Source organism: Callorhinus ursinus, unplaced genomic scaffold, assembly GCF_003265705.2.
Source record: "Callorhinus ursinus isolate GAN/ISIS: 27379988/994484 unplaced genomic scaffold, GSC_fseal_2.0 scaffold41, whole genome shotgun sequence".
NCBI classification, from domain to species: Eukaryota; Metazoa; Chordata; class Mammalia; order Carnivora; family Otariidae; genus Callorhinus; species Callorhinus ursinus.
The window spans coordinates 10,705,586-10,732,393 of record NW_027397103.1 but is presented as its reverse complement, the minus strand read 5'-3'; the positions used below and the strand labels follow the sequence as shown (position 1 = coordinate 10,732,393).

Here is a 26,808-nt window from a genome sequence, read left to right as displayed (position 1 = left end):
TTTCAAGGGTCATTGAGACGACTACTGAAGGCAAGTCATTATTAACAGTAATTCAGGCTATTGAGAAGCTTCTTGGGAGATACAGATGAATGGAAGGGGAATTATAAAAAAAAAAAAACAAACCGGTTTGAAGATATTGATTTTGCGGGGGCTACGAATACCAGACTAGGGATCCTGTAGTTTATTGGGTAGGAAACGAAAGTGGTATCACCTTCTATCTCATGGAAGGATGCAAGGCCACTTGCAACCTGACTTGGCTGTCTCGAAATGACATCTGTGAAATACTGAGAAAAAATGTTTCATCACGTCTTAAAAGAGCTAAATGAAACTCCCAAAATGAGTTTAGAAATTAACATAATGAAACAAATACGAATTTTAAAGGTGCAAATTTAATTTCGTTGCTTTTAAACAGAATTGTTTCAAAATTCAATTTTTAACTGTTTTCGAATTAAACAAATTGGCAGCTTCCCCAACCAGGGACGTTCAGCGGCGGCCCCCAAGCATCACATTCCTTTCACGGTCCCATCCCAAGTCACCCGGGAACCTACTTCTTCCGCTCGAGTTTCTTTAGGGACTCAGTCTTGAGGTGCACCGTTTTTGCCCCTCCCCACACAGCACCCCTGGACATTCTTATTGGCCGTAGCCCTCCCATGTGCTCTGGCCTGGTTTCTCTGATTGGCCGACGGCTAGCCGCGAGCGAGGATACTCGTTTCCTGGGTCACAGCGCGGGCCAGCGGAGGCCTAGGGCGGGTTGTGGACTTCTTTAACCAGGAACCCGGGCGTGGCGGGCGGGCGGGCTCCTGGACTTAGTCCCCGGGCGCCATGGCCAGCGTCCACGAGAGCCTCTACTTCAACCCCATGATGACCAATGGGGTGGTGCACGCCAACGTGTTCGGCATCAAGGACTGGGTGACGCCGTATAAGATCGCGGTGCTGGTGCTGCTGAACGAGATGGGCCGCACCGGCGAGGGCGCCGTCAGCCTCATGGAGCGGCGGAGGCTCAACCAGCTGCTCCTGCCGTTGCTGCAGGTGAGCGGCCCCCACCGGCTCCCGCTCATTCAGCAAAGCTTTACTGAGCACCTGCTCTGTGCGGGACACCGCACTGGGCCTGGGGGGTACGAGTGTTCATCCGATACTCTTTAAGCCCCGGAGCACCTCAAAAAAAAAAAAAAAAGGAGTTAATACCACCTGCTAATAATGAACTTACCATCCAACGGCCAGGCGCTTTACATGCATTTTTTTGCAGGTTCATATTTGGCTCCAGCGTGTCTTAGCTGAATGACAGGGGGAAGAATTCTTTTCTCAGATCCTGCGTCTTCTCTGGAAAGGGGCTACACGTAGTTCTGAGCGTTGGAGACAGGTGAAGCTACAGGCTCCCGGAGGACCGCAATAAGTAGTAGTAATGACCTAAAACTAACAGTGGACCTTGAATACTTAACTGTTAAGCACTTTACATTTTTTAAAAAATAATTTTATTTATTAGAGCACCAGCAGGGGGAGGGGCAGAGGGAGAGGCAGACTCTCCGCTGAGCAGGGAGCCCGACGTGGGGCGGGGGCCCGGCGTGGGGCCGCCCCACGTGGGGCTCGATCCCAGAACTCCCGCACCATGACCAGACCCGAAGGCAGACGCCCAACCGACTGAGCCACCCAGGGGCCCCAGTCCTTTACATGTTTTCTTTCATTTCGCAGACTCAGGTTATAGCATCACCACTTACTAGCGGTGCGACTGGGGCAAGTTCCATAACCTCCTTGGGTCTCTGGTTTCTCTCTGTAAAATGGGGACAATAATTGGAAACTGTTTTGCGAGGGTTGTATTAAATTAGAAGATCCGTGGACACTACTTCACAGTTTGTGGCATACAGTAAAATGCTGAGTGTTAGCTGTTTTCATTTTAATGTATTTTCGTAGGACAGGTACCTTCTTTTATATCAGTTACGGTTCTTCTCATTTATTTGTGTGATTTTATGATTAATGAGTCTCCTCTAACTAGACTACTATAAGGGCCGTGTTTTGTCCTACTTTTGTTTACGCTTGTATTTGCAAAGCTTAGTAGAGCGCCTAAATACAAGTATGAAATAAGTGAAATGGGATATACCCCCTTGTGGCAGATGGGTGTACTCAGGTGAATGGGGAGGACTCCGGAAGTGGAATGTTAATAAGCTGGAACTTGATGAGCAGTTGTCTGTTGAGCAGTGGTGGCAGAAGCAAAGATCTGGGGTCTTGGGCCCCCACATCAGCAATATACCTGATAAAGGGTTTTTTGTTTTTTTAAGATTTATTTATTTGAGATAGAACGTGTGCACGCCCAGGGGGAGGGGCGGAAGTAGAGGGAGAGGGAAGGAATTTTTTTTTTTTAAAGATTTTATTTATTTATTTGACAGACAGAGACACAGCGAGAGAGGGAACACAAGCAAGGGGAGTGACAGAGGGAGAAGCAGGCTTCCTGCCGAGCAGGGAGCCCGTTGTGGGGCTCCATCCCAGGACCCTGGGATCATGACCTGAGCGGAAGGCAGACGCTTATGGACTGAGCCACCCAGGCGCCCAGAGGGAAAGAATTTCAAGCCGACTCCCCGCGGAAGGCGGAGCCCAGTGCAGGGCTCCATCTCAGGACCCTGAGATCATAACCTGAGCTTAAACCAAGAGTTAGCCACTTAACTGACTGAGCCACTCAGATGCCGCTAAAGGGCTTTTAAATATATCACCCAGGGGGCGCCTGGGTGGCTCAGATGGTTAAGCGTCTGCCTTCAGCTCAGGTCATGATCCCAGGGTCCTGGGATCGAGTCCCGCACCAGGATCCCTGCTCGGGAGCCTGCCTCCCTCTGCCATTCTCCCTCTCCCTATCTCTCTCTGTCTCTCATGAATAAATAAATAAAATCTTAAAAAAAAAGATGCTTAAAAAAAATATATCACCCAGGGTGCCTGGGTGGCTCAGTCGGTTAAGCGTCTGCCTTTGGCTCAGGTCATGAACTCCAGGTCCTGGGACCCAGCCCCACATCGGGCTCCCTGCTTCTCCCTCTGCCTCTAGCTCTCCCCCTACTTGTGCTCTCTCCAGCTCTCTCTCAAATGAATAAATAAAATCTTTTAAAAAATTATATATATATATATATATGTACACATATATCACCTGTGTTAGTTGGGGGAGAGAAGGGGTACTGAGGACACAGATTAAGTAGCTTACCCAGTTGGTTGAGTACAAGGAATGGGGCCTCCATTACTTGTAGCTCCCAGTCCTAGCCACATTACTAATATTACGAGTATATTTTCCCCATTATTGAAATAAAAGTCATAATACTGAAAGATTTAGTAATAGAGAAAATAAAGAAAACAGTACTTGTGTTTTAACTCACATCTTTCTGCCTTTGCTCATGCTATTTTTTCTGGTTTAAATTATCCTTTGTGGTTCTTTGGCTAAATACCATGTAATCTAGTAATGTTCCAACCAGACTCCCAATTCCTTTGCTTAACGTTTGGCTTTAAACATTAAGTTAATTTTTTTTTAAATATCTTTTAAAAAAAAGATTTTATTTATTTATTTGACAGAGAGAGACACAGCGAGAGCAGGAGCACAAGCAGGGGGAGTGGGAGAGGGAGAAGCAGGCCTCCTGCGGAGCAGGGAGCCCGATGCGGGGCTCGATCCCAGGACCCTGGGACCATGACCTGAGCCGAAGGCAGATGCCCAACCGACTGAGCCACCCCAGCGCCCCAAACATTAAGTTAATTTTTAAAAATTAGTTTTTAATTACTCAACTAATATACAAAAATTTATTGTAAAAACTTCAGCTGATACTAAAATTAATGGAGTGAAAGGTTATGGTTCTTCATGTCATCCAATCCTTTTCCCTTTCAGAGATTATCACTGTTAATGTTCATTCATTTAACTATTTATGGAGTCGCAGGTCAGAATAGATCTTTCTAGACCTTTTGCTAAATCCATGTGTATATAAATAGGTAGAAGCATATGACTGTAAGGATAGGTATGTATCCTTTAATTTTGCTTGAATTAAAAAAATTTTTTTCTTTTTTTTAAAAAATATTTTATTTATTTGACAGAGAGAGACAGTGAGAGAAGGAACCCAAGCAGGGGGAGTGGGAGAGGGAGAAGCAGGCTTCCCACTGAGCCGGGAGCCCGAAGTGCGACTCGATCCTAGGACCCTGGGATCATGAGCCAGAGGCAGACACCTAACAACTTAACCACCCAGGCGCCCCTGAAAAATTTTTTTACATAAATAAAATTCTATTCTATAGCTTGCTCCTTTCACTTAACCAGTCTTAGAGATCTTTCCATGTCAGCACATTTGAATAGAGCCACCTCATTCTTTTTAACAGCTGCATTTGTATTCCCCAATAAGAAAAGAAATATAACTCCTAATTTTAATGTTAAAATAAATTTATAACTTATTATAAGTTATAGATTAACTACTGATAGACTTATAGGTTCTTTTCAGTTTTTCTTCATTTCAAACAATGCATGCCAAACATACCTTCCCCAGAAGTGGAATTGCTTTCCACTTCTAAAATTGTCATATAATGTCAACTCACTCTCCAAAAAAGATTGAGTGTTCAGGTTTAAACCTCAGTTAGATCGTAATCTTCTTGACAGCGAAGGCTGCACACTCTTTGTCTCTGCTGGTACCTTTTATGGACTTGGGCACATAGTATGCCTACTTTACAAGGTTTTGGGACGGATTAAATGAGATTATGTATGTGAAAAATAGGACACCTGTGTTTGAATAATGTTTTCCAGTTTACAAAGCACTTTGCCATTTCTTACTCTTTCTTTATCACAAATGAGGGAGATGGTTATGATTATCTACATTTTACTGATGAAGAAAACTAGCTTTGCCATGATTACAAAATAAAAAGGAAGGGCAGGTCCTCGGGGTCCTCGGACTACAGAGTGTATGCTTTGTTTCTCTTTTAAACCTTTCCTCCAACTAACCAAGATTGCTTTGCAAATGTGAAGTGTTCCTTTAGCGTTTTAGATTGGTTGTTTTCTCTTTGTGACTTGAGATTTCACATTTGGAATAATTGTGAAAGCAGAGGGGTTGATAAATTCATGTTTACTGTTTATCATTCTCCAGCTCCTTAAAATTTTTCTATAACCTCCCTGTCTTCTTTATCCAGGGCCCAGATATTACACTGTCTAAACTGTACAAGTTAATTGAAGAATCTTGTCCCCAGCTGGCAAATTCAGTACAGATCAGGTAAGCCTCCTTTCCTTCTGTGTATGTGAAAATATGTTTATGTAGATGAAAATTAGGAAAATGCATGTGGTAATGAATTCACTAAAAATATATCTTTGTTACTCTTGGTTTTCCTAAGTACTTCTTTTTTTGAAAAATGGTTAACATTAAACATACTGTTTCAAAATTTATTTTTCTATATGGATCTACCTTGTTCTTTTTAGTTGTTGCAGAGAATTCCATTTTTCCTGGCTGATGTGTTACTTTGACACATTTTATGATCAAGAAAACATGAGCAGTGATGCTTTTTAGAATAACGAGAGTGACATTTTGGATTGTCAAGTTTTATGTGCCACCATTTTATATGAGTCTCTGAATTGCTTTTAAAATAGATTTTTTTGGAGATAATTGTGGAATGTGAAACATGAGAAGATGTTCAGAGGGACTTCCTAAAATACGCACCTCAATTTTCTCATTCAGAATCAAACTGATGGCTGAAGGCGAATTGAAGGATATGGAACAATTTTTTGATGACCTTTCAGATTCTTTTTCTGGAACTGAACCAGAGGTTCACAAAACGAGTGTAGTAGGTATGACGCTCTTCTAAGGAGAGCAGAGAATGTTTTCATTGAAGTGAGCAGCTTTCTAAGTCACATCTATCATGACTCTGCCATTTCTGAACAAACACAATGGGATGTTGGACATGTTTTAGTTTGTATTTATTGCCTTGCCATTTTGTCCTATGTTTAAGTAACTGTCTTGTGGAAAAACATCTTCTGTTTTGTCTGTAATAGTCCCAACTATTAGTCTGGTCCCAAGGGCTTTTAGGGTTTCTCACAGTTCTTTGGATTCCTTCTCTGCATTATATGACTCTAAGTCAGGGTCACCAACTAAACTTTTATAAAAAGAGGCAAGTAAGAATATATCATTGCTATAGTTTATAAGGTGGGGGCATACATGAAATTTCTGGAGGCTTTTCTGTTAGGTTTATATCCCCGCTCCATCGTTTGGCTTTTTTGCATGGTAGTTTTTATGTTACTCAACATCAGCTATTATATTATCTCCTGTGTGCCAGGCTCCAGACTTAGAAGATAGACAGGGACCTTCCTCTATGGAGATCACATACTGGTAGGGTGGGGCCAGATGGTGAAAAGTAAACAAATAAAATAATTTCAGATAGTTTCAGTAGCCACAAAAAAACATATCAGATGGATAAAGATGATGGAATGTGGGGGTAGGGGGTTGGGGTGGGGACTGAGCCCTGAATAAGAAGAGGAAACCAGTTTTGTAAAAGGTGGGGGAAGAATATTCTAGTTGGAGGGGATAGCAACTGCAAGGATCTCTTTTTGATTCTTTTGAAGGAAGAATTGGAAGAAATAGTATCAACTTTGTGTAGCCTGGATTTCAGCTAATGCCTACACTGTGTATGTCTTATTTTGTAGGTTTATTTCTGCGCCATATGATCTTGGCCTACAGTAAGCTTTCTTTCAGTCAAGTGTTTAAACTGTACACTGCCCTTCAACAGTACTTCCAAAATGGCGAGAAAAAGACAGTGGAGGATGCTGATATGGAACAGACCAACAGAGAGGAGGGTGAAAGAAAAATGGAAAAAGAAGAACTTGATGTATCTATAAGGTAATTTGGTTTTTTTGGGTAGGCATCCCTTTCCTGTGAAATCGTATAATCACAGGCTTAGTAAGTCCTCATTCATTGAGATTCATGTGCTGCGTGCTATCCTTTTGCCGCTCCAGATCCAAGAAATTGACCCATGTGGGCTGTATCAGTGGGCTCCTTGCCTTCTGATTTCTGATTGGGAGGCAGTAGTGGGCCAAGGAGAGTTGGGTCAGGCTGTTGATCCACTGGCTCCCTTCCTTCAGGGCCATGGTAGACTGGCTGTGGGGTAACAGCTTCTATTAGGTGGTCCTCTCTGCATTCTTCTGGAGTCTGGGAACTAGGAAGATTTCCCAGGCCTGGGGTGTAAGGTGCCCCACTGTTACCAGTCCTGGGGACTGTATTGTCCCTCATGGCTTCTCTGTCTCCTGCCCTGAGTTTCATAAGTGGTCCTTTATAACTCTTCTCACATCACCCCATTTGAATGTGCCATTTGTTTCTTGCTGGGACCCTCCCTGACTGATAGTGTTCCTTATGTCAGAGTGAGTTAACAGTTGGTTAATTCAGTGAAAATGGATGGCGTGCCTATTAAAGTTTAAGCGTGGGGCACGGGATGCCACTGCTTACCTAGTTGTTGAAGCTCAAAACCTAGGAGTGCCCCTGGTTCCTCCCTCTCTGTCACCCCGACAACGAGGCCCTCAGCCTAGTCGGTTGTTCCTCCATGACAGTTTGGACTTAGTTCACTTGTCTCCATCACCACTGCTGCCCCTGCAACCCCGGCACCGCATCTCCACTAAGGCTGGACTTCTCGGGCCTCCCCTCTGGCCTCCTTGCCTCCGCTCCTGTCTCCCTGCAATCTGTTTTTCATGCAGCATCCCAGGGAACCCCTGTGAATGTCAGTCACACCATGGCACCCTTCTGCCCCAAACCTTCATGACTGTTCTTGGAATTCAGACCCGAATCCAAGCGTATCGTGGCCTCAGTGCCTGTGCGGTCCGGCCCCGCCATCCTCCATGCCTCTTGCTCCTTCACTGTCCCCTGCACTGTCAGCAGTTCAGCTGCTGGGGCTTGTTTCAGCTTCCTGAATACTCCCCGCTAACTTCGGCTTCAGCTCCAGCGTCAGCACACAGGCCTTCCCTGACCATGTATCTGAAGTAATCTCCATCCCACATACTTACTTCTGGCTTCTTTAGTTCCTTCATGGCTCTCCTCACAGAGTAACTTTTCACATTTATTTGCTTACTTCTTTGTATCTGTGTCTTCTGCCTTGGCACCCCTTCAGATCTAAGACCCTTCTCTGTCTTGCTTCATCGCATCTTTACCAGTACTTAATGTAGTGCCTGCCTCGTAGACTGTGTCTGTGAATATGTGCTGGATGAATGAATGCAGAAAATCGACATACGCAGCCTATCACCCACACTGGCCTGTGGTCCCATGAAGCACTTTTTATTGACTTCTTCACTTTCCTACCTCACTTCCTCTCACCCCAACAGTTACCTGGGATCACCTCCCAAGTAAACTGCTGGGAGAGAAAAACACACACGTGTGTGTGTACATGTATAGTATATTCCATGTCCCCTGATCTCAGGGAGCCCACAGTGTGGTGAGGAAGACTGACATCACAGATCATTACCCTGCACGTTGCTCAGAGCTCTGATTTAAGAAACCTCACCTGCCCTAAGTAGGCTGGCTGACCGCTGTCGGGGCTGGGTGCTTCCTGACAGTGGCCTTTGGTTACGTGATTTCTTTAGCACATATGGGGCACAAGAGATTATAGTACCATTAAGCATCCAAAACCTCACTTACTCAGAGTTGCTCACAAATGCCTCTCATCTAATGGAGAGACAGAACACTGTGGACTTGAGTCTGGCTCTGGTGACAGACTGCTGGCTTAGGTTTCCGGCTCCTCCACTTACTCCCTGTGTGACTCTGGGCCAGTTACTCACCCTCTCTGTGCTTCAGCATCCTCATCTGCAAAATGGTGCATCCTATCCCCTCTTCAGAGGGGTGTTGTGAGCATTAAACGTCAGATCCATGTAAGTGTTTGGAACTGTGCCTGGCATGTAGTAAACATCCAGTGAATACTGGCTGTTCTTTTTCTCTTTTAACTCAGCCGCCTCAGGGATGCGTCTGGGCTGTGGTGTAGTCCCTGTTCTGGCTACTTTATCTACTTCAAGTAGCAGAATGTCACTTCTTGTGAAATGTTAAAATTCAGACTTATTTTGGTTTGACTGTCTCCTAAATTAATCTGATGTAATTAGGTCTAACTGCATCGTTTTGTTTTTATCATATTATAAGAACTCACCTGTGTGTGACCCAGTGTATTTACTATGAAAGTGTATTGTTTCATGTCAAATGACGATGTTGTATACCTGAAGCTAATGTCACATTGTGCGCACTATACTAAAAAAACAAAAAGAGAAAAAAAGTCTACAGTGAATTACAATGTATAAAAACTTTTTTTGAAAAGTAGGGGTGAGGGGCGCCTGGGTGGCTCAGTTGGTTAAGCATCTGCCTTCGGCTCAGGTCATGATCTCAGGGTCCTGGGATCAAGCCCCGAGTGGGGCTCCCTGCTCAGCGGGGAGTCTGTTGCTCCCTCTGCCCCTCCCCCTGCTCTTTCTTTCTCATTCTCTCTCTCTCAAATACATAAAATCTTAAAAAAAAAAAAGTAGGGGTGAAGAATTTGAAACCGTAAGAACTGAGAATCAAATTGCATATATATGACAATTTTATATCTTCAAAAATAAAATAGGAATGTTTTTGACTTAAAATATACAACATGCAGAATGCTTTGTAATGGTTAAAAAATACAGACCAATGTAAATTTTCATAATTTTCCAGTAAGTGACATTTCTGGATCAAAAAAAAAAAAAGCTGTATGTATAGTTCCAGAAAATAATGTACATATAGTAGCTGAATTTTATCACCAAAATTAAAGAGAGATACTATTTAAAGATTTTTCTAATCAAGTGTTACAATGTTTTCTCCACAAAGAAATGGTTTTACTTGTAGTAAGATTTCTTTTTATTTTATAGAATATATTTACATTAAAAAAAGGAAGAATATATTTACATTCATTTCTTGGTTCTCTTAAAGAGGAAAATTTCATTTTTTGTGATCTTTTCTAATGTTTTATTGCATTATGAAAAGCTTCTTAATTTAGTTCTTTTATTCTTCCTGTTTTCTCTCTTTCTTTTTTTTTTTTTTTTTATTATTGGAATGTTTCCAGGTCTCTTCAGGAAAGTTATTTTTCTTGCCCTAGAAATTTGTATTAAAATTAGAAAGGAGGGGCGCCTGGGTGGCTCAGTTGGTTAAGCGACTGCCTTCGGCTCAGGTCATGATCCTGGAGTCCCGGGATCGAGTCCCATATCGGGCTCCCTGCTCGGCAGGGAGTCTGCTTCTCCGTCTGACCCTCTTCCCTCTCGTGCTCTCTATCTCTCATTCTCTCTCTCTCAAATAAATAAATAAAATCTTTAAAAAAAAAAATAAAATAAAATTAGAAAGGAGTGGGGCGCCTGGGCGGCTCAGTCTGTTAAACGTCCGACTCTTGATCTCAGCTCAGGTCTTGATCTCAGGGTCGTGAGTTCAAGCCCACATTGGGCTCCACGCCCACCCATTGTGGAGCCCACATAAACAAACAAACAAACAAATAGAAAGGGGAAAGAAATACTGCACAGCTTTCAAATCTCCCATCCCACAGTGAAATTATTCCCATCTGAAATGAGAAACCCTACTGTTAATTAATTAATTGATTTCTTCCCCCCACTATTAATTTAGAAGGGAGGGAATAAATATTGAGTCAGCAAATGTTTATCATTAAAAAAAAAATCCCATCACAGAAGAGAGGGCACACTGAAATTGAGCCTGTGTTTCATTTGCTGGCAGTTGCCAAGTGCCTGTAGTCAGGAGAGGGCTGATAGGATTAGCCCACGTGAGTCGGCCGTGGAGGCTCCTAGTCTGCAAGCTGCTGTAATTACAGCTTCTCTGTGCCCCTAAAAGGACCTAATAGAAGTAGAGATTATCTGGTAATTCTTCACTTGCCAGTGATATAATATAAATCTCCCCAATTCATTAATTTATTCAACAAATACTTCCTGAGTGCTTCCTGTGTACCAGACACCATGTTAAGGTGCTGTGTTAGCCAGGAGGAGAAGGCCATGTGGGGAGGGTCAGATAATAGAGAGGCAACTGGTAAGTAATGCAGTTTCAGAGCAAGGCAGTGCCATCGAGAGAAAATGGGACCCTCGGGTAAAGGGTAGAGAGTAACTGGGGGTTCGTCTGGGGAGGGGCCCCTCGGACAGGCAGCCAGGTGATGAAGGAGCCAGGAGAAATTGCCAGAGCACACGGCACACACACAGCTTCCAAGACAGTCCAAGCCAGCATATTGGAGGCACAGAAGGAGGACAGTGTGGCTCAGGGAGAGGGGTTGCATCATGCCCTCTGGTCACACACCTCAGAAGAGTGAGGTCCTTGCTTCCTCAACTGTTCCTGCCCCAGCCCCAGTCCCTCGTCTCCCCTGCTTCTGTCAATATCCTGCTCAGACACCTCCAAGGATTCCACAGTCTCCCCACCTGGTGTTCTAGGCCTTCCACAGTTGACCTTTCTGACCTTACTTTCAGTTTCTCAGCTTGGATCCTTTGTCCTGGCCTGCCAGGGTCTTGTCTTTTGTTTCCCTTTCCTGGAATGCCTTCTTCCTTCCTTATCATTTTCTCTGCTGCTTCCCAACTTGCAAGTGATTTCCCCCGTTTCTCAGTACAGAGTTCATATTCACATTTGGCATTTATCACTTACCCCCATCTCACCTGGGCTTGTCTTAGCCTTTCCCGGGACTGTAAGCCTGTTAACACATTGTGTGTCCTCCAGGACCTAGACTGGAGGCTTGTGCATTGCCAAGGTATTCAAAAACAAAAAGTAAAATTTTTGTTGATTGATTAATCTCCTATTTTTAAAATTTCGATGACAGTGGTAGATTTAAGACCTTTAGAGGAATTTCCAGACTCCTGAGAATCTCACAAATGCCATGTAGTAGGTCCATTTTAGAAATGCACATCTTTGCCAACTTTTCAGTGCAGTTTTACAAGGTTCGTGAACTTTAAGCCCATCCATGGACCCAGCTTAAGTGCCCTTGATTTATAGCACTAGTAAGTCTAAAATTCTGTCTCAGCTAATAATTGGATTATAAGCAAGGTGTACTTGAGCCCTTTTCCCAGATGGGTAGCCCTTTTCCTAAATTGAATACCTCTGTGGCTTCTCACAAGTTATTTTCTTCTGCATGTATTTATGGGGCCCTGAGGGAACAGAAGGAGTCAGTAAAAGATGGTTTGGGCCATTGTGTTTTTCCTTGCTCTTCCCAAGCTGGTTCATGTCAGCCACGATTGCCACCTTGGAGGCCAGAACCAAATTCGATCTTCATTTATGGGGACTGTACTTACCTTCTTTATAGAATCAGTTTGCATGCTGCTGATTTTCTCTATGCTCTACTGACTGAGCCAGCCAGGTGCCCTGACCACTGTGGACTTTAGGGGCAGATGGGACTAGTATTGTGTGTCCAGTTTCATTCAGATGAATTTATTCATTCATTCAGTCTTAACCAATCTCTAGCCTTTTTGTGTGCAGCCATGTGTCTTCCAAGCCTTGGGTTTACCTTGGTTACGAGGCATGTTAAGAGAAAGGGGTCTTTACTGACTGTTTTCCATTTGAGAACTTGGCCTGTGAATTCATTTTCTGTTTCCCTCCAGGTCACTATTGTGTCACTGATCTTTGTTAGACCTGGGTTGGGGCTGGTTCTTGGCAGCTCCGATGATTGCAGAATCTGATACACTGCCTTAGGGATTATTAGGTAGTATTTATCAGAAATGAAGCCAAGAGGGGCGCCTGGGTGGCTCAGTCCTTAAGCGTCTGCCTTCAGCTCAGGTCATGGTCCCAGGGTCCTGGGATCAAGCCCCGCATCAGGCTCCCTGCTCAGCAGGACGCCTGCTTCTCCCTCTCCCACTCCCCCTGCTTGTGTTCCCTCTCTCGCTGTGTCTCTCTCTGTCGAATAAATAAATAAAATCTTTAAAAAAAAAAAAAGAAAGAAAGAAATGAAGCCGAGAGAATATTAGAGCAGCACCTCCCAAAGTGTTTTCTGTGGAATACTAGTTCTTGTAAGATTGAGAAAAGGATTCTTTGTTCAGTGAGTTTGGTAAGTGGTGCATTAAATACAAGTAAATAGTTTCTTTCTGTTGGATTTCTCTCACGTGCATCATGAATCTCCAAGCAAGATAGTGTAATTTTGCCCAAATTATGTAACCTCAGAAGAATTTTCTTTTCTTTTAGAATATCCATTCACATATCATTTACATAAAAGTTGGAGAACTGCTGTATTAGATGCAGAGTACTTACAAAAGCATTATTTATGAGTAAATATTGATTTTTATACTTACCATAATCCTATAGAGAAGTCCATTTCTTCAGAGTCTTGTGGCAGAAGGGTATTACTCATACTTTGCTCTCAAAATAAGACTTTTCTGTTGTGCGTGTGTAGATTTCTCAAGCCTAGGTTTATATCCCTATGTTCCTTGTCTTTTAATTCTGCATAATGTAAATTTCTAGGCAAATGGTTATTTCTTAAGAGAAGCCACTTTTGGGCACCTGGGTGGCTCAGTTGGTTAAGCGACTGCCTTCGGCTCAGGTCATGATCCTGGAGTCCCGAGATTGGGTCCCGCATCGGGCTCCCTGCTCGGCGGGGAGTCTGCTTCTCCCTCTGACCCTCTCCCCTCTCATGCTCTCTCTCTATCTCATTCTCTCTCTCAAATAAATAAATAAAATCTTAAAAAAAAAAAAGAACTTTTCATTTAAAAAAAAAAAAAGAGAGAAGCCACTTTTTCCTGCTCTTGAGTACACCACATCTTTTATCTGTAGCAAGGAGTTAGAAACTCTTCATTCATTCATTTCCCAAACTCTGAGGGCCTGTTTTGTTCCTAGGCATGGTGCTGGGTATTGGCATCCAATTGCAAGTAAGAGCAGGCAGGTGTGGCAATGCATAGGCGCTGTGCTCAGCCTCTCCAGGAGACAGTGGGAGTTCCAGTGAAGACGTCAGCAGAGATTCTTGGAGGACATGACACTTGAGTCAGTCTTGAATGATGGATGGTGTACTGCAGTCCAACAGTGGGTGGGATAATGGGCCCTGCAGGCCAAGGAGGCAGGATAGGAGATCTGTGAGGAGGTGTGGGTGAGAAAGAAAAGCCAAAGGAGAGAGGTAGTGGCTAGGACCACTCATGGAACATTGCACCTGCCCTGCTAAGCAGTGTGGACTTTACTCTGGAAGCTGAGGGGGTACCACCAAAGGGCTTTAAATCAGGGGTACCACAAGAGATTTGCATGGTGGAAAGATCACACCATGTAGAACTTAGGTCTGTAACTGTCCATAATTATATTGTGCAAACTTTTGCAGGTCATTTAACTTCACTTTTTAAGTATGTTTTTTTATTTCTGAGAAGAGAGAATTAATTGTAAAGGTTTTTGAACTCTTCTGATGAAGCTATTTGACTTTGTTAGCCTTACCATTCTTGCTGTTATGTAATTCTTTTTTGTTTGCTTGTTTGACTTTTTAATTCCAGTTCATTACATACACTGTCATATTAGTTTCAGGTGAAACTAAAACTAATACAGTGATTCAGCACTTCATATGACACCCGGTGCTCCTCATGACAGGTGCACTCTTTGGTGCCCATCACCTAGTTCACCCATCCCTGTGCTGTAATTCCTTAGTAGTTTTGTTTTATTTTTTCCAGAGAAGAGGAGGTATCTTGCAGTGGGCCTCTCTCCCAAAAACAAGCAGAATTTTTTCTTTCTCAACAGGTATGTTAATTCTGTTATTTATCACCAACTTTTTTTTTTTAATTTTTAAAAAGATTCTATTTATTTTTTAGAGAGAGAGAGGGCACAAGCAGGGGGAGCGGCAGGCAGGGGAAGAAGCAGGCTCCCCACTGAGCAGGGAGTCCGATGCGGGACTCGATCCCAGGACTCCGGGATCATGACCCAAGCCAAAGGCAGATGCTTAACCAACTGAGCCACCCAGGCATCCCTATCACAAACTTTTAAAAAACAAATACTGTGGAGGGGCTCCTGGGTGGCTCAGTTGGTTAAGCATGTGACTCTTGATTTCAGCTTTCGTCATGATCTTGGGGTCATGGGATCAAGCCCCGTGTCAGGCTCCACACTCAGCAAGGAGTCTGCTGGAGAGTCTCTCTCTCCCTCTTCCCTTACTCCTCCCCCTGCTCTCTCTCTCTCTCAAATAGATAAGTAAATAAAATCTTTAATAAGTAAAAACATGTCCTGTGGCATTATATGTCATCACACGTGCCTGTCTTGTTAGTACGTTTATTAGTGAATCTGCATTATTCCTTATTCTCGGTCTTCTTTTTGTCACTAACAATACAGTGGTGGTTATGTGTTCTTTATGATTTTGTGTGTGATTTTCTTTTTCTGTTTTTTTATTTTAAGATTTTATTTTTAAGTAATCTCTACACCCAATGTGAGGCTTGAACTTAAAACCCCAAGATCAAGAGTCACATGCTCTACTGACTGAGCCAGCCAAGCACCCCATCATTTTATTTTTCTTAAAGTTATAATGCATGTTCATTTTATAATAGTGGGTGACTAACACAGCCCAAAAACCTGATTTGGAAGACTTACTTCTCTTCCCCCAACATTTTATTAGACATTTTCAAACAGAAAGAAAAGTTGAAAAGCATTGCACAGTGAATACCCATATACCTGTCACTTTGATACCACAATTACTATTTCGCTCTGTCCTTATGTACCTGCACCCCCCTTATCCAGCCACCATTTCATCTTTTCATTTTTTGATGCATTTCAAGTTGCAGACATCAGTACATTTTAGCCCAGACATTTCTTGCTGGTGCTTTTGAGCCATACTTTTTCACTTGTTTGCTAACAGAAACTGAATATTTTTCTCCCATGTTATTTTCAAGTGCAGGATTTTGATTTTTTGCTCTACTTTTCTAATTTTCCTTAATTTTGTTATTAATTTTCTGTTTGTTTAGGTCTAGATGAAAAGTGATAGGATCACCCTTCAAACATATTAGAAAAACCCATCTAGACAATTGGTTAAGTATGGAAGAGAAAATATAGCTAGCTCTTTACCTCCTCCTCACACTTCAGTACATTACAGATGGATTAAAGGGTAAATGTGAACATGTAAAGCTGTAATTAGACCAGGAGGAACTACATATTAACTTTTAACTGATCTCTCGGTGGGGAAAGACTTTCTAAACATAAAAGCTGTGGAAGAAAACACATAGGAGAAGATCATTTGATTTTTCAGCATAAAAATTAAAAATGCATGTCAGAACACATTCTAACAAAACTAAAAGACAAACAATAAAATGGGAAAAAATACTTTGCAATAAATATGATGGTCACAGGGTTAATACTTTTGCTTTAAAAGTCTTATTTTCAAAGACTGATGATGAGACAAACTTTATATTATTAATGAAAAGAGCAGGAAGTAAATTGATATACCATGTTCTAATTTTGTTAAAAATGTGGTATAGGTGTATAAATGTATGTATCACATATCCCACACACATAGAAAAAAGACTGGAATAAGACACTGACATATTAATAGTGTTCTTTCTGGGTGGAGGGGTTACAGATGATTTTTGTTTCCTCTGTATGTCTTTCCATGTCTTTGGAACCTTCTATAATGATATAATGAATTCAAATGGAATTAGAAATTATTGCTTATAAATAAAAATTTGTCTAGGTAATGGGGCGCATGGGTGGCTCAGTCATTAAGCGTCTGCCTTCGGCTCTGGTCATGATCCCGGGGTCCTGGGATCGAGCCCCGCATCAGGCTCCCTGCTCAGGGGGAAGCCTGCTTCTCCCTCTCCTACTCCCCCTGCTTGTGTTCCCTCTCTCGCTGTCTCTCTCTGTCAAATAAATAAATAGAATCTTTAAAAAATTTTTTTTTGTCTAGGTAAAATTGAAGTGTCTGTAACAAAGTTAAGTACTAATATTTAATTTAGAATTAGTTTTCTACATATTTGTGTAATCATTGCTGGTACCATCTAATGAGACAGATAACCAGGAGTAAGGCACCTGAGTGCTCTTGGGGCCTCTTGCGGGGCCGGATGGAGGTACGCACTGTCAGTCCTGAGGGTGGTCCCAGTCCGGGGTGGGTCACTTTGGTACTTTTCACGTAGTTTGATAAGTACTGCAGGAAGGGTTAGTGCAGGGGGCTTATGGGCACGCGTAGGGGCTTAGAGGACCTTACCTAGTCTAGAAAGTGATACAAGCAAGTGGCTGAAGTCTAAACTGGGGCCTGAAGGAGGAGCAGGAGTTTGCAAGGCATGTGAGGAGCGTGTGACTGGGTAGAGGTAGTTGGGCTCTTTGTGTTTCAGGAAGAGGAAACAGTGTTTTGTGTGGTCAAGAGGAGAGAGTAGCTGCGGAAAAGAACATAGAGGATGCTGGTTAGTATATATTTCCATATGTCTATTAGCCATTTCTGTCCACTGAGTTGTCATTTTTAAATTTCAGGCTTCTTTGTTAAAGAACGATGAGACAAAAGCCCTCACTCCAGCATCTTTGCAGAAAGAACTGAACAACTTGTTGAAATTTAATCCTGATTTTGCTGAAGCGGTGAGTCTTTTGAGTTGGAAAGCCAGGACAAGCCTACTCTTTGTATTGAGGAGCCGTGCAAATGAGGACTGGCCCATTGGCCCCGTTTCTTGGAAGAAAATGTTGGCAAGTCAACAAGCCTAGGTCGCAAAGCTTTTCCTGTCACCCCTCACCCCCCGGGGCCATTAGGAGTCTCTTTAGTCTCTTGCTGTTCTCGTTCATACATCGTCTCTCTGAGGCTCCGAGTTATGAACAGATGGTAGAGTAGACTGACTTTTTTTTTTTCTTCAAGTTTTGGGGCTAAAAATTCTTTTCCCCCTTCCTCTTAGTTTTTTTTTTTCTCCCAAATTCAAGTAATTGCATTCCTTACTGGATTTTTACCCTGAAAACTTTTTCTTTTCTTTTTTTTAAAGATTTTATTTTATTTTTTTGACAGAGAGAGAGACAGCGAGAGAGGGAACACAAGCAGGGGGAGTGGGAGAGGGAGAAGCAGGCTCCTGGCTGAGCAGGGAGCCCGATGCGGGGCTCGATCCCAGGACCCTGGAATCATGACCCGAGCCAAAGCAGGTGTCTGGTGACTGAGCCACCCAGGTGCCCCTCTTTTTTTGTTTTAAACTTTCTTAGTAGTACCTGGATTTGACATCTTTATTCACATGCAGAAATATATCTGCTTTGCTCCATAGTAACTGGGATCTGCCTGTTGGAGGGAAGTTTAATTCAGTGAATCAAACAAAATGAAAATAGTGTCAAAATGCAAGATAATTAACTTAGTAAACTAGTTAAAGACTCACTGTGTTATGCTTTGGACATTTACAGAAATTAATTTTATAATTTTTATATGAATTCGGGAATTACAATCTTTATTTTTGAGCTCACAGTATTCCTTAATACTTGAGCTAGTTGAGTCCCCCCCACCCCATCACCCATGGGCCCAAATATAACCAGTGGCATAGTGGACCTATATTTAGTAGGCCAAAACTCTGACACAAATCCTAATGGGCGCCCATTTTTCATTTGGGGACTCCCTAAGGAGGAAATAAACCACCGTATCTTGAACTTGTTTTATCCTGCCCGTGGGGGAAAGGTTATGCTAAGCCATCTTGCTGGGAGGGTTGGGGGTACACTGGTGTTTGCAGCCAATGGGACGCTCTGAATTAGTCTCACGCGGGAGGAAGCCGAATATTTAAAACGCGTGGATTGTTTCTTGTTTCAGCACTATCTCAGCTACTTAAACAACCTCCGGGTCCAAGATGTTTTCAGTTCAACACACAGCCTCCTTCATTATTTCGATCGCCTGATTCTCACTGGGGCTGAAAGCAAAAGTAACGGGGAGGAGGGCTACGGCCGGAGCCTGAGATACGCCGCGCTGAACCTGGCCGCCCTGCACTGCCGCTTCGGTCACTAGTGAGTCCGTAGGTTTCTGTCCCCGAAGAGACTGAAGAGATCAACTCTCAAGCGTTAACTTCCAAAGAGGGAAGCTCTTTCCCTGGACAGAAGTTAACAAAAATTTTCTGCTTAAGCAGTCTGCCCCCTAGTGTCATTGTTGAGCATTACTGTCTTAGTGCATGGCCTCTTTCCTTCTAAGAAAAACAGCCATTGAGTTAAAAGGAAATTAGGTCATTAGGCCAGAGATTCCCAAAAGGATTTTTTGGAGGTAATAGTGATACAAAAGCTATTTTCAGTCTTTCAAAAAGCCAAAAGGAAGTTGTACTTTTACTGGATAAAACAGTGTACAGCTTACTAAAAGCCACATGTTTGTGCTTTTGGATAGAATTCCCACAGTTCAGTGGGGTGACACTGGCTTATGCCATTGCTGAGATGTGCTTATGATTTTAATGAATAAAAATAGGAAAATTGCCCAATTATTAATTAGTAAATAGAGTTATGTGGATAAAAACTTAAAACATGGAGGCTATTTTGGAAACAGTGAAATAATGTGAATAAGGGTGAAAAGGGAGGGAATTATTAATTGAAAGGGTTCCCCCCGCCCCGTGGCTTTTTCCCCTTTGAGAGAAATGTGGTCTCTGCTACACGCATTTTTGAATAGAGACTGTAGGGTGTGTTAATGGAAATATAGTGTCCAAAGTTCAAGAACTGAGACTTCTACCCCTTGCTGTTTGGGTCAGAAATTGTTTTTGATTGTCACATTTTAAAAGGGACATAGAGAGGCTGGAACTTGTGTTGGGGACAGTCGTCTTGTAGGCATTCAGAGCCATGTTGTGTAAACAGTGTGGGAAGGATATGAGAATGGTGAGCTTAGAGAGAAGATGATTTAGCCAAGTACATGTTTGTCATCTTCATGTCATAAAAGGCCATGTGAAGAAAGCTTAGATGACCGAGGGTGTAATTCCTGGAGAAGAACGAGAGCGGCGGAGTGCAGAGGAGGGGCCGTGCTTTGCCTGTGATAAGGAAGGTGGTCCCACATGGAACCTCTTTGGGAGGGGCAGCGAAGTGCTCTAGCCTAGACCAGGTGTCAGTAAGGGAACTGACGCAGCACATCGATAGCTGGACTCAGAAAGGTTCAGGTCTACTCCAGACTCCATGGTTTTATGGGATTCCCTGTTATCTTTTGATCCTGGACTTCTTTTTTGTCTGCCCAACTGTAATGACTTCTTAATCAGAACCTTTCATTTTTTATGTTATCATAATAAATAGTAATATCATTTGTAGTATTTACCATTAACTGATTTCTGTGTTCAAAACAGCTGCTGCTCGGGTTTGGAAATTTGTATCCAGCCTTCTAGATACAAATAATCTGTTGATGTATAGAATTGATACATTTTCAATAGGAGAGGCAGCTCACTGAATCAAATTAATTGCTAATTAATTTACTCAGGTCCATGCTTCTTTGATTCTAGCCCTGGAGCTGTGGCCTTTATAAATCTTTGTCACTTAGCTTATAGGATTGTGAAGATTTCTTGAAAGTCAGTATAGTTGTTTACTGAGCTTCTGCTGTGTACTAGGCACTGTGTTGGTGCTGTGGGTACAACTGTAAAAGAAGAGGGAAAAGCCTCTGTTCTCATGGAGCTTACAGTGGGGTAGATAGACAATAAACAACACTGACCATAATTCATAAAGGTTAGATGAGAATAGAGGGTTGGGGAGTGCTGTTGTTTTCATAAGGGACACTCCTCCAGATGTATGCACAGATCACTCCTTCAATTTGTAAGTGTCTGTTTAAATAATAAGGTAGCAGGTCAGCCCTCCCTCACCTCTACTAACTTAATAGTTGAACACAGATTTAAAGCAGTCTTAATCTGTCTGGGAATCTACCATTTGGTAGATCTAACTTTTCCTCCTTCCCCGGGGTAAAGTAATCTCTCTTTAGTTTTAAAATACTATCTATACAGTTCTCCCAAAAGCCCCTCCTTTTTTTTAACTTAACATTATTTATTTGTTCTTCAGATATTCAATAAAGTTAAGTCAACTGATATTTATTGAGGGCCTGTATGTGATGATAGGCTTCCTGCCCCTGAGTAGCTTGTCCTATTACATCTCAGCATTGAAAGGAATTTAAAAGAAATGTAAAATAAGTAAAAATGTATCTCCCCTCTTTATTCAAATAAGTGGCTATTGAAGAACAATCCAGCTCTCCGCAGTTAAAATGGATTGTGTGAGGCTAATACTAATTTTAAAGAAAATTCCTTATGTAAATTTTTCCTTAATAAGAGATACCCATAGAATTTCTGATTTGATTTTGAGGTCTTCTGTAACCCTGCATTTATAGAACTTCTTTTCTGTGACTTGCCACTGGGAAACCAAAATTTAAGAGCTTGCCCTCTGCAGGCTTATAAACTATTTGAAGAAATAAAATTAACATAGATTAAATAAGTAGGAGGTGATACATAATAGTATTTAAGCACTGCAAGGTGGGTTACGGATAGCATTTCTGTGGGTGTTTTCAGAGGTGAGAGCTCAGTGGGGCCAAGGATAGTTGGCTGAATTTCTGCAGAATCTGAGATTAAGGGAGACATTCCAGATGGAGGGGAGCCACATCAGCAGAAAAAAAATCTCAGAAGTGAGTATTCTCCAAATACTTTTTAAAACTAATTTTGAAAAAATACAAAAGTATCAAATGCCATTGTAAAAAAAAAATTCACATAATGGGGAAGGGAATGCAGTGAAAAGTGAAGTGTTATATCCTATGCTTGCCCCTCCTCCCAGGGGTAGACAAATAAAAATCTTAGGAGCAGAGATCAAGAAAAGCCATTTCTTCTTGCCCTTTGTAGTAGAAATCCACCTTAGAAAGGACCTGTTCTGTGTCTCTACTGTTAATGTTTCTTGATGCTGGGAGACGGAAGCACCTCTGACGGAATAAGCTCATTGTTACAACTTCCAACCCAGAGGCCTCTCCTTGGATGAATTACTGTACAGATGCCTTCCTGTTACGTTGCTTGGACATGTTTGTGATTGTTAATGAGTTTTGTTTTGTTTTTTAAGATTTTGTTTATTTATTTGTTAGACACAGTGAGAGAAGGAGCACAAGCAGGGGGAGTGGGAGAGGGAGAAGCAGGCTTCCCGCTGAGCAGGGAGCTCTGTGCGAGGCCCGATCCCAGTACCTTGGGATCATGACCCAAGCCAAAGGGCAGACATTTAACAACTGAGCCACCCAGGCGCCCCTGTTAATGAGTTATTAATGTTTGGTCTGTCTCTAGTCAGCAGGCAGAGCTTGCCCTGCAGGAGGCGATTAGGATTGCCCAGGAGTCCAACGATCATGTGTGTCTCCAGCATTGCTTGGTGAGCTGCCCCTTCCTGTCTCGGGAGTTCAGCCCGTGGGTTGAGTTGGCCTTCAAAAGGCCCCATTCGGATTGGGTTGTTTTGCAGTTAGAAGGCCCTTAGCGGTGAAGGGAAACTAGTTAGGTGGTTGTGGGAATTCAGAAAAGGCAACCCATAGTTATTATCTTTCTTAATTCATGATCTCTGTTTTGCTTTGGGGGAGGCATTTCTTGTCTACAAATTTTAATCCAAAGCTACCACTTCAAATGTTGGCATTAACCAAAAGGTGTATGCAACACCTAGTAACTGGATGAGACATTGTCCCGTGAAAGCATAAACACCAAGCACAAGGAGAACACAGAATTCATTTAACATTCCCTGAGAATCTCGATTTCTCAATTAAAGGCCCTATGGGAGCTTCATGGTTTTTTTATGGAATACTTGCCACTCACTACTGTCAGAGGTGAAGATCAGTAGCTGTTTAGTTCAGTCTGACAGTTGTAATGTGTTCAGTGGTTTTCATTTAGGTTCATACTTCGTGAATATTTTAGAAGATTTATCTTGTCTCTTGTTAAATTTTTCTTACAACCATGCTGATATTTCAATAGAACATTAACTGTTGTCATTGTTAGGATATATTTTGATGATTTCTCTTACCAGAGCTGGCTTTACGTGCTGGGGCAGAAGAGATCTGATAGCTATGTTTTGCTAGAGCACTCTGTGAAGAAGGCAGTACATTTTGGGTTACCGGTAAGACTTGTCTTCCTGTGAGATTATTTAAATAAATGGTGTGGTTTTATTATTGGTAGTTTCTTATGACCTTAACTGTTAATCAAACCACGAAATTCTATTTGATAGGTTTCTCTCTGCTCCCTTTATCTTAATAATATCTATGAAAGTTCCATTGACCAATTTGAGGGGAGATCCTTGTTTAGTTTATTGATCAACATTGACTTCCACATATTTACTTAGAAAATTTTCAGAAAAGTCTCTTTTCAAAGAGTTTGTCTATTTTGGGTCCCTGGGTGGCTCAGTAGGTTAAGCGACTGCCTTCGGCTCAGATCATGATCCTGGAGTCCTGGGATCTAGTCTTGCATCAGGCTCCCTGCTGAGCAGGGAGTCTGCTTCTCCCTCTGACCCTTCCCCCCTCATGCTCTCTCTATCTCATTCTCTCTCTCAAATAAGTAAATAAAATATTTTTTAAAAAATTAAAAAAGACTTTATCTATTTTTTTGACAGAGGGAGAGAGATGGCAAGAGAGGGAACACAAGCAAGGGGAGTGGGAGAGGGAGAAGCAGGCTCCCTGCTGAGCAGGGAGCCCGATGCGGGGCTTGATCCCAGGACCCTGGGATCATGACCTGAGCCGAAGGCAGACGCTTAACGACTGAGCCACCCAGGCGCCCCAGGAAAGGCTTATTTTTAAACCAGGGATTGGCAAACTCTAAAGCCAGTGGGACAAATCTGGCTTGCTGCCTGCTTATATATGGCCCTCAAGCTAAGAATGGGTTTTACATTTTTAAATAGTTGGGGGAAAAAAACAACAAAGAAGAATATGTGACAGAGACCAAATGTGGCTTGCAAAACCTAAATTATTTACTACCTGGCCCTTTATAGAGCCAGTTTGCTGATCCGTGTTTTAAAAGTAAACAAAGTCAGGGCGCCTGGGTGGCTCAGTTGGTTGGGCGACTGCCTTCGGCTTGGGTCATGATCCTGGAGTCCCGGGATCGAGTCCCGCATCGGGCTCCCTGCTCGGCAGGGAGTCTGCTTCTCCCTCTGACCCTCCCCCCATCTCATGTGCTTTCTCTCTCATTCTCTCTGTCTCTCAAATAAATAAATAAAATCTTTAAAAAAATAAAAAATAAAGTAAACAAAGTCAGGAACCAGTAAACCTGACAGGTACATTTGTCTTTTCTTACTTTAAGTGACAGAGAAGGACCCAAATTATAGTCCTTGGTGACAAATACTGAGAGGCAGTGAAAGGGCTTAGTCTTCACATATGTAGTAGTAATGAGTATCAGAATCTAGATTACTGTTGCTCACAGAACCTTATTCTGTCTCAAAACATCTGCTGAAAACTGCCCCATAGGCAGGGGGACTGCTTAAGCATTCTGTCTCCTAAAGTTTGCAGCAAGGTCCAGGAAAACTGAAAGTAATATGTGTAATGACTTACTGTATAGGCTTTTTAAAAATGGAAGGGGGGCCTGGGTGGCTCAGTCAGTTTAGCATCTGACTTTTTTTTTTTTTAAGATTTTATTTATTTATTTGACAGAGAGAGACACAGCAAGAGAGGGAACACAAGCAGGGGGGGGGGGAGAGGGAGAAGCAGGCTTCCCTCGGAGCAGGGAGCCCGATGCGGGGCTCGATCCCAGGAGACTCTGGGATCATGACCTGAGCTGAAGGCAGATGCTTAACGACTGAGCCACCCAGGCGCCCCAGTTAGCATCTGACTCTTGATCTCAGCTCAGATCTTGATCTCAGGGTTGTGAGTTCAAGCCCCATGTTGGGCTCCAAGCTGGGTGAGGAGCCTACTTAAAACAAAATTGAGGTACAGTTGACACATTGTATATGCTTTTTAAATCTGTAAATTGTCCATTTGATTCGTTTTTGGGAAAGGAAACTTACATGTACAGAATTGATTATAATGACAAAAAGTAAGTTGTCCCTTAAAATAAATGACAGGCTTCGTAAGTACAATTTTTGTTTTGGATTTAAGCTTTTTTTTTTTTTAAAGATTTATTTATTTTAGTGGGGGGAGGGGCAGAGGGAGAGGGAGAGAAAGATTCTTCCAGCCCACTCCCTGCTGAGCGTGGAGCCTGACACAGGGCTCGGATCTCACGACCCTGAGATCAGGACCTGAGCTGAAACCAAGAGTCAGCCACTTAACGGACTGAGTCACTCAGGGGCCCCTAAGCTCTTTTTTTTTTTTTTTTAAAGATTTTTTCTATTTATCTGAGAGCGAGAGAGAGCGAGCGCACAAGCAGAGGGAGGGGCAGAGGGAGAGGGAGAAGCAGGCTCTCCCCTGAGCAGGGAGCCTGACTTGGAGCTCTATCTAGGATCCCGGGATCATGACCTGAGCCACCCAGGTGCCCCCTAAGCTGACTCTTTAAGTTGTGCTTTCACCTTTGAAAATTATATCAGAAGTTAATGAAAAGATAATTATGCTCATAATAGTCATCCTTTAAAAAATTTCCTACTTCAGGGGAGCTTGGCTGGCTCAGTTGGTAGAACATGTGACTCTTGATCTTGGGGTTGTAAGTTTGAGCCCCACATTGGGTATAGAGATTACTTAAAAATCAAATCTTAAAAAAAAATTAAAAAGGGAAATAAAAAATCTCCTACTCCGGGGGTGCCTGGGTGGCTCAGTCCATTAAGCGTCTGCCTTTGGTTCGGGTCATGATCCCAGGGACCTGGGATCAAGTCCCACTTCGGGCTCCTTGCTCAGCAGGGAGCCTGCTTCTCCCTCTCCCTCTGCCTGCTGCTCCCCCTGCTTGTGCTCTCTCTCTCTCTAACAAATAAATAAATAAAATCTTAAAAAAAAAATCCTACTCTGTAATGTGTCCAGCACTGTTTGACACATACTGTTTTGTATTTATTTATTTAAGATTTTATTTATTTGAGAGAGAGAGCTGGCATGAGCGGGGGAAGGGGCAGAAGGAGAGGGAGAAGTAGGCTCCCCATAGGCTCCCCGCCAAGCACGGAGCCCAACACAGGGCTCCATCCCAGGACTCCGAGATTTAACCCAAGCCGAAGGCAGACGCTTAACCGACTGACTGAGCTACCCAGGTGCCCCACATACCGTTTTATTTTAATTTTTCACGATAATTCTTTATGATAGAGTTTACGCCCATTTTACAGATGAGGAAGCTGAGGCTTGGTTAAGAAGCTAACTGGCCTCAACTCACAGAATAAGTGATAGAGACAGTGTTTAAGTCCAGGCCCATTTTATGTCAAAGCCCTGGTTCTCAGCATACCATCCATCTGCCTCTCTTCCAGGCCCAGTTTTTCAGGCACACATTTCATATGCATTAGGGTCAGGCTGTAGGTACTTTCCTCTTTTTTTTTTTTTTTGATTGATTGATTGATTGATTGATTGATTTGAGAGAGAGAATGAGATAGCATGAGAGGGGAGAGGGTCCGAGGGAGATGCGGGACTCGATCCCAGGACTCCAGGATCATGACCTGAGCCGAAGGCAGTTGCCCAACCAACTGAGCCACTCAGGCGCCCTAGGTACTTTCCTTTTATATAATGCCATCGGTTTGCATGTGCTGAAATGTGAAAGATGCCAAATTTCTGAAGAGTGAACAATTCTGTCATGTAATCTGTACCTTGAGTCATGGATATGTCTGTCCCCTTAGTACCTCGCCTCTCTGGGAATACAGTCCCTAGTTCAGCAGAGGGCTTTTGCTGGGAAGACAGCAAACAAACTGATGGATGCCCTAAAGGACTCTGACCTCCTACACTGGAAACACAGCCTGTCAGAGCTCATCGATATCAGCATTGCACAGAAAACGGCTATCTGGAGACTCTATGGCCGCAGGTGGGTCTTCAAGCTGACTTTCAAGGCCGTAGGGGCATGAATCCTTCCAGAGATGAGCGGAAGCTAGCAAACTGGTTCTATGAAAGGCCAAACAGACAAGTAATTTTCCCCTTTGATGAAAGTTGTTTGTGCAGGAG

The 26,808-nt window shown here is 42.8% G+C and overlaps 1 protein-coding gene across 4 annotated transcripts in view; it reads left to right on the top strand.

The window, feature by feature from the left end:
• The first annotated feature begins 711 nt into the window (after positions 1-711).
• ANAPC5 (anaphase promoting complex subunit 5) overlaps positions 712-26,808 on the top strand; it is a 42,180-nt gene continuing 16,083 nt past the window's right edge. For 3 of the 4 annotated variants that reach the window (XM_025889699.2, XM_025889698.2, XM_025889697.2), the window contains exons 1-10: positions 712-1,029; positions 5,125-5,204; positions 5,664-5,773; positions 6,626-6,818; positions 14,567-14,633; positions 17,337-17,438; positions 18,631-18,821; positions 22,073-22,154; positions 22,794-22,883; positions 26,490-26,671. In XM_025889699.2, the coding sequence (XP_025745484.1) occupies positions 823-1,029; positions 5,125-5,204; positions 5,664-5,773; positions 6,626-6,818; positions 14,567-14,633; positions 17,337-17,438; positions 18,631-18,821; positions 22,073-22,154; positions 22,794-22,883; positions 26,490-26,671 (1,304 nt within the window). In that variant the 5' untranslated portion in view covers positions 712-822. Of the gene's footprint in view, positions 1,030-5,124; positions 5,205-5,663; positions 5,774-6,625; positions 6,819-14,566; positions 14,634-17,336; positions 17,439-18,630; positions 18,822-22,072; positions 22,155-22,793; positions 22,884-26,489; positions 26,672-26,808 lie in introns of those variants that run through there. The other variant, XM_025889700.2, reaches the window with a different exon arrangement.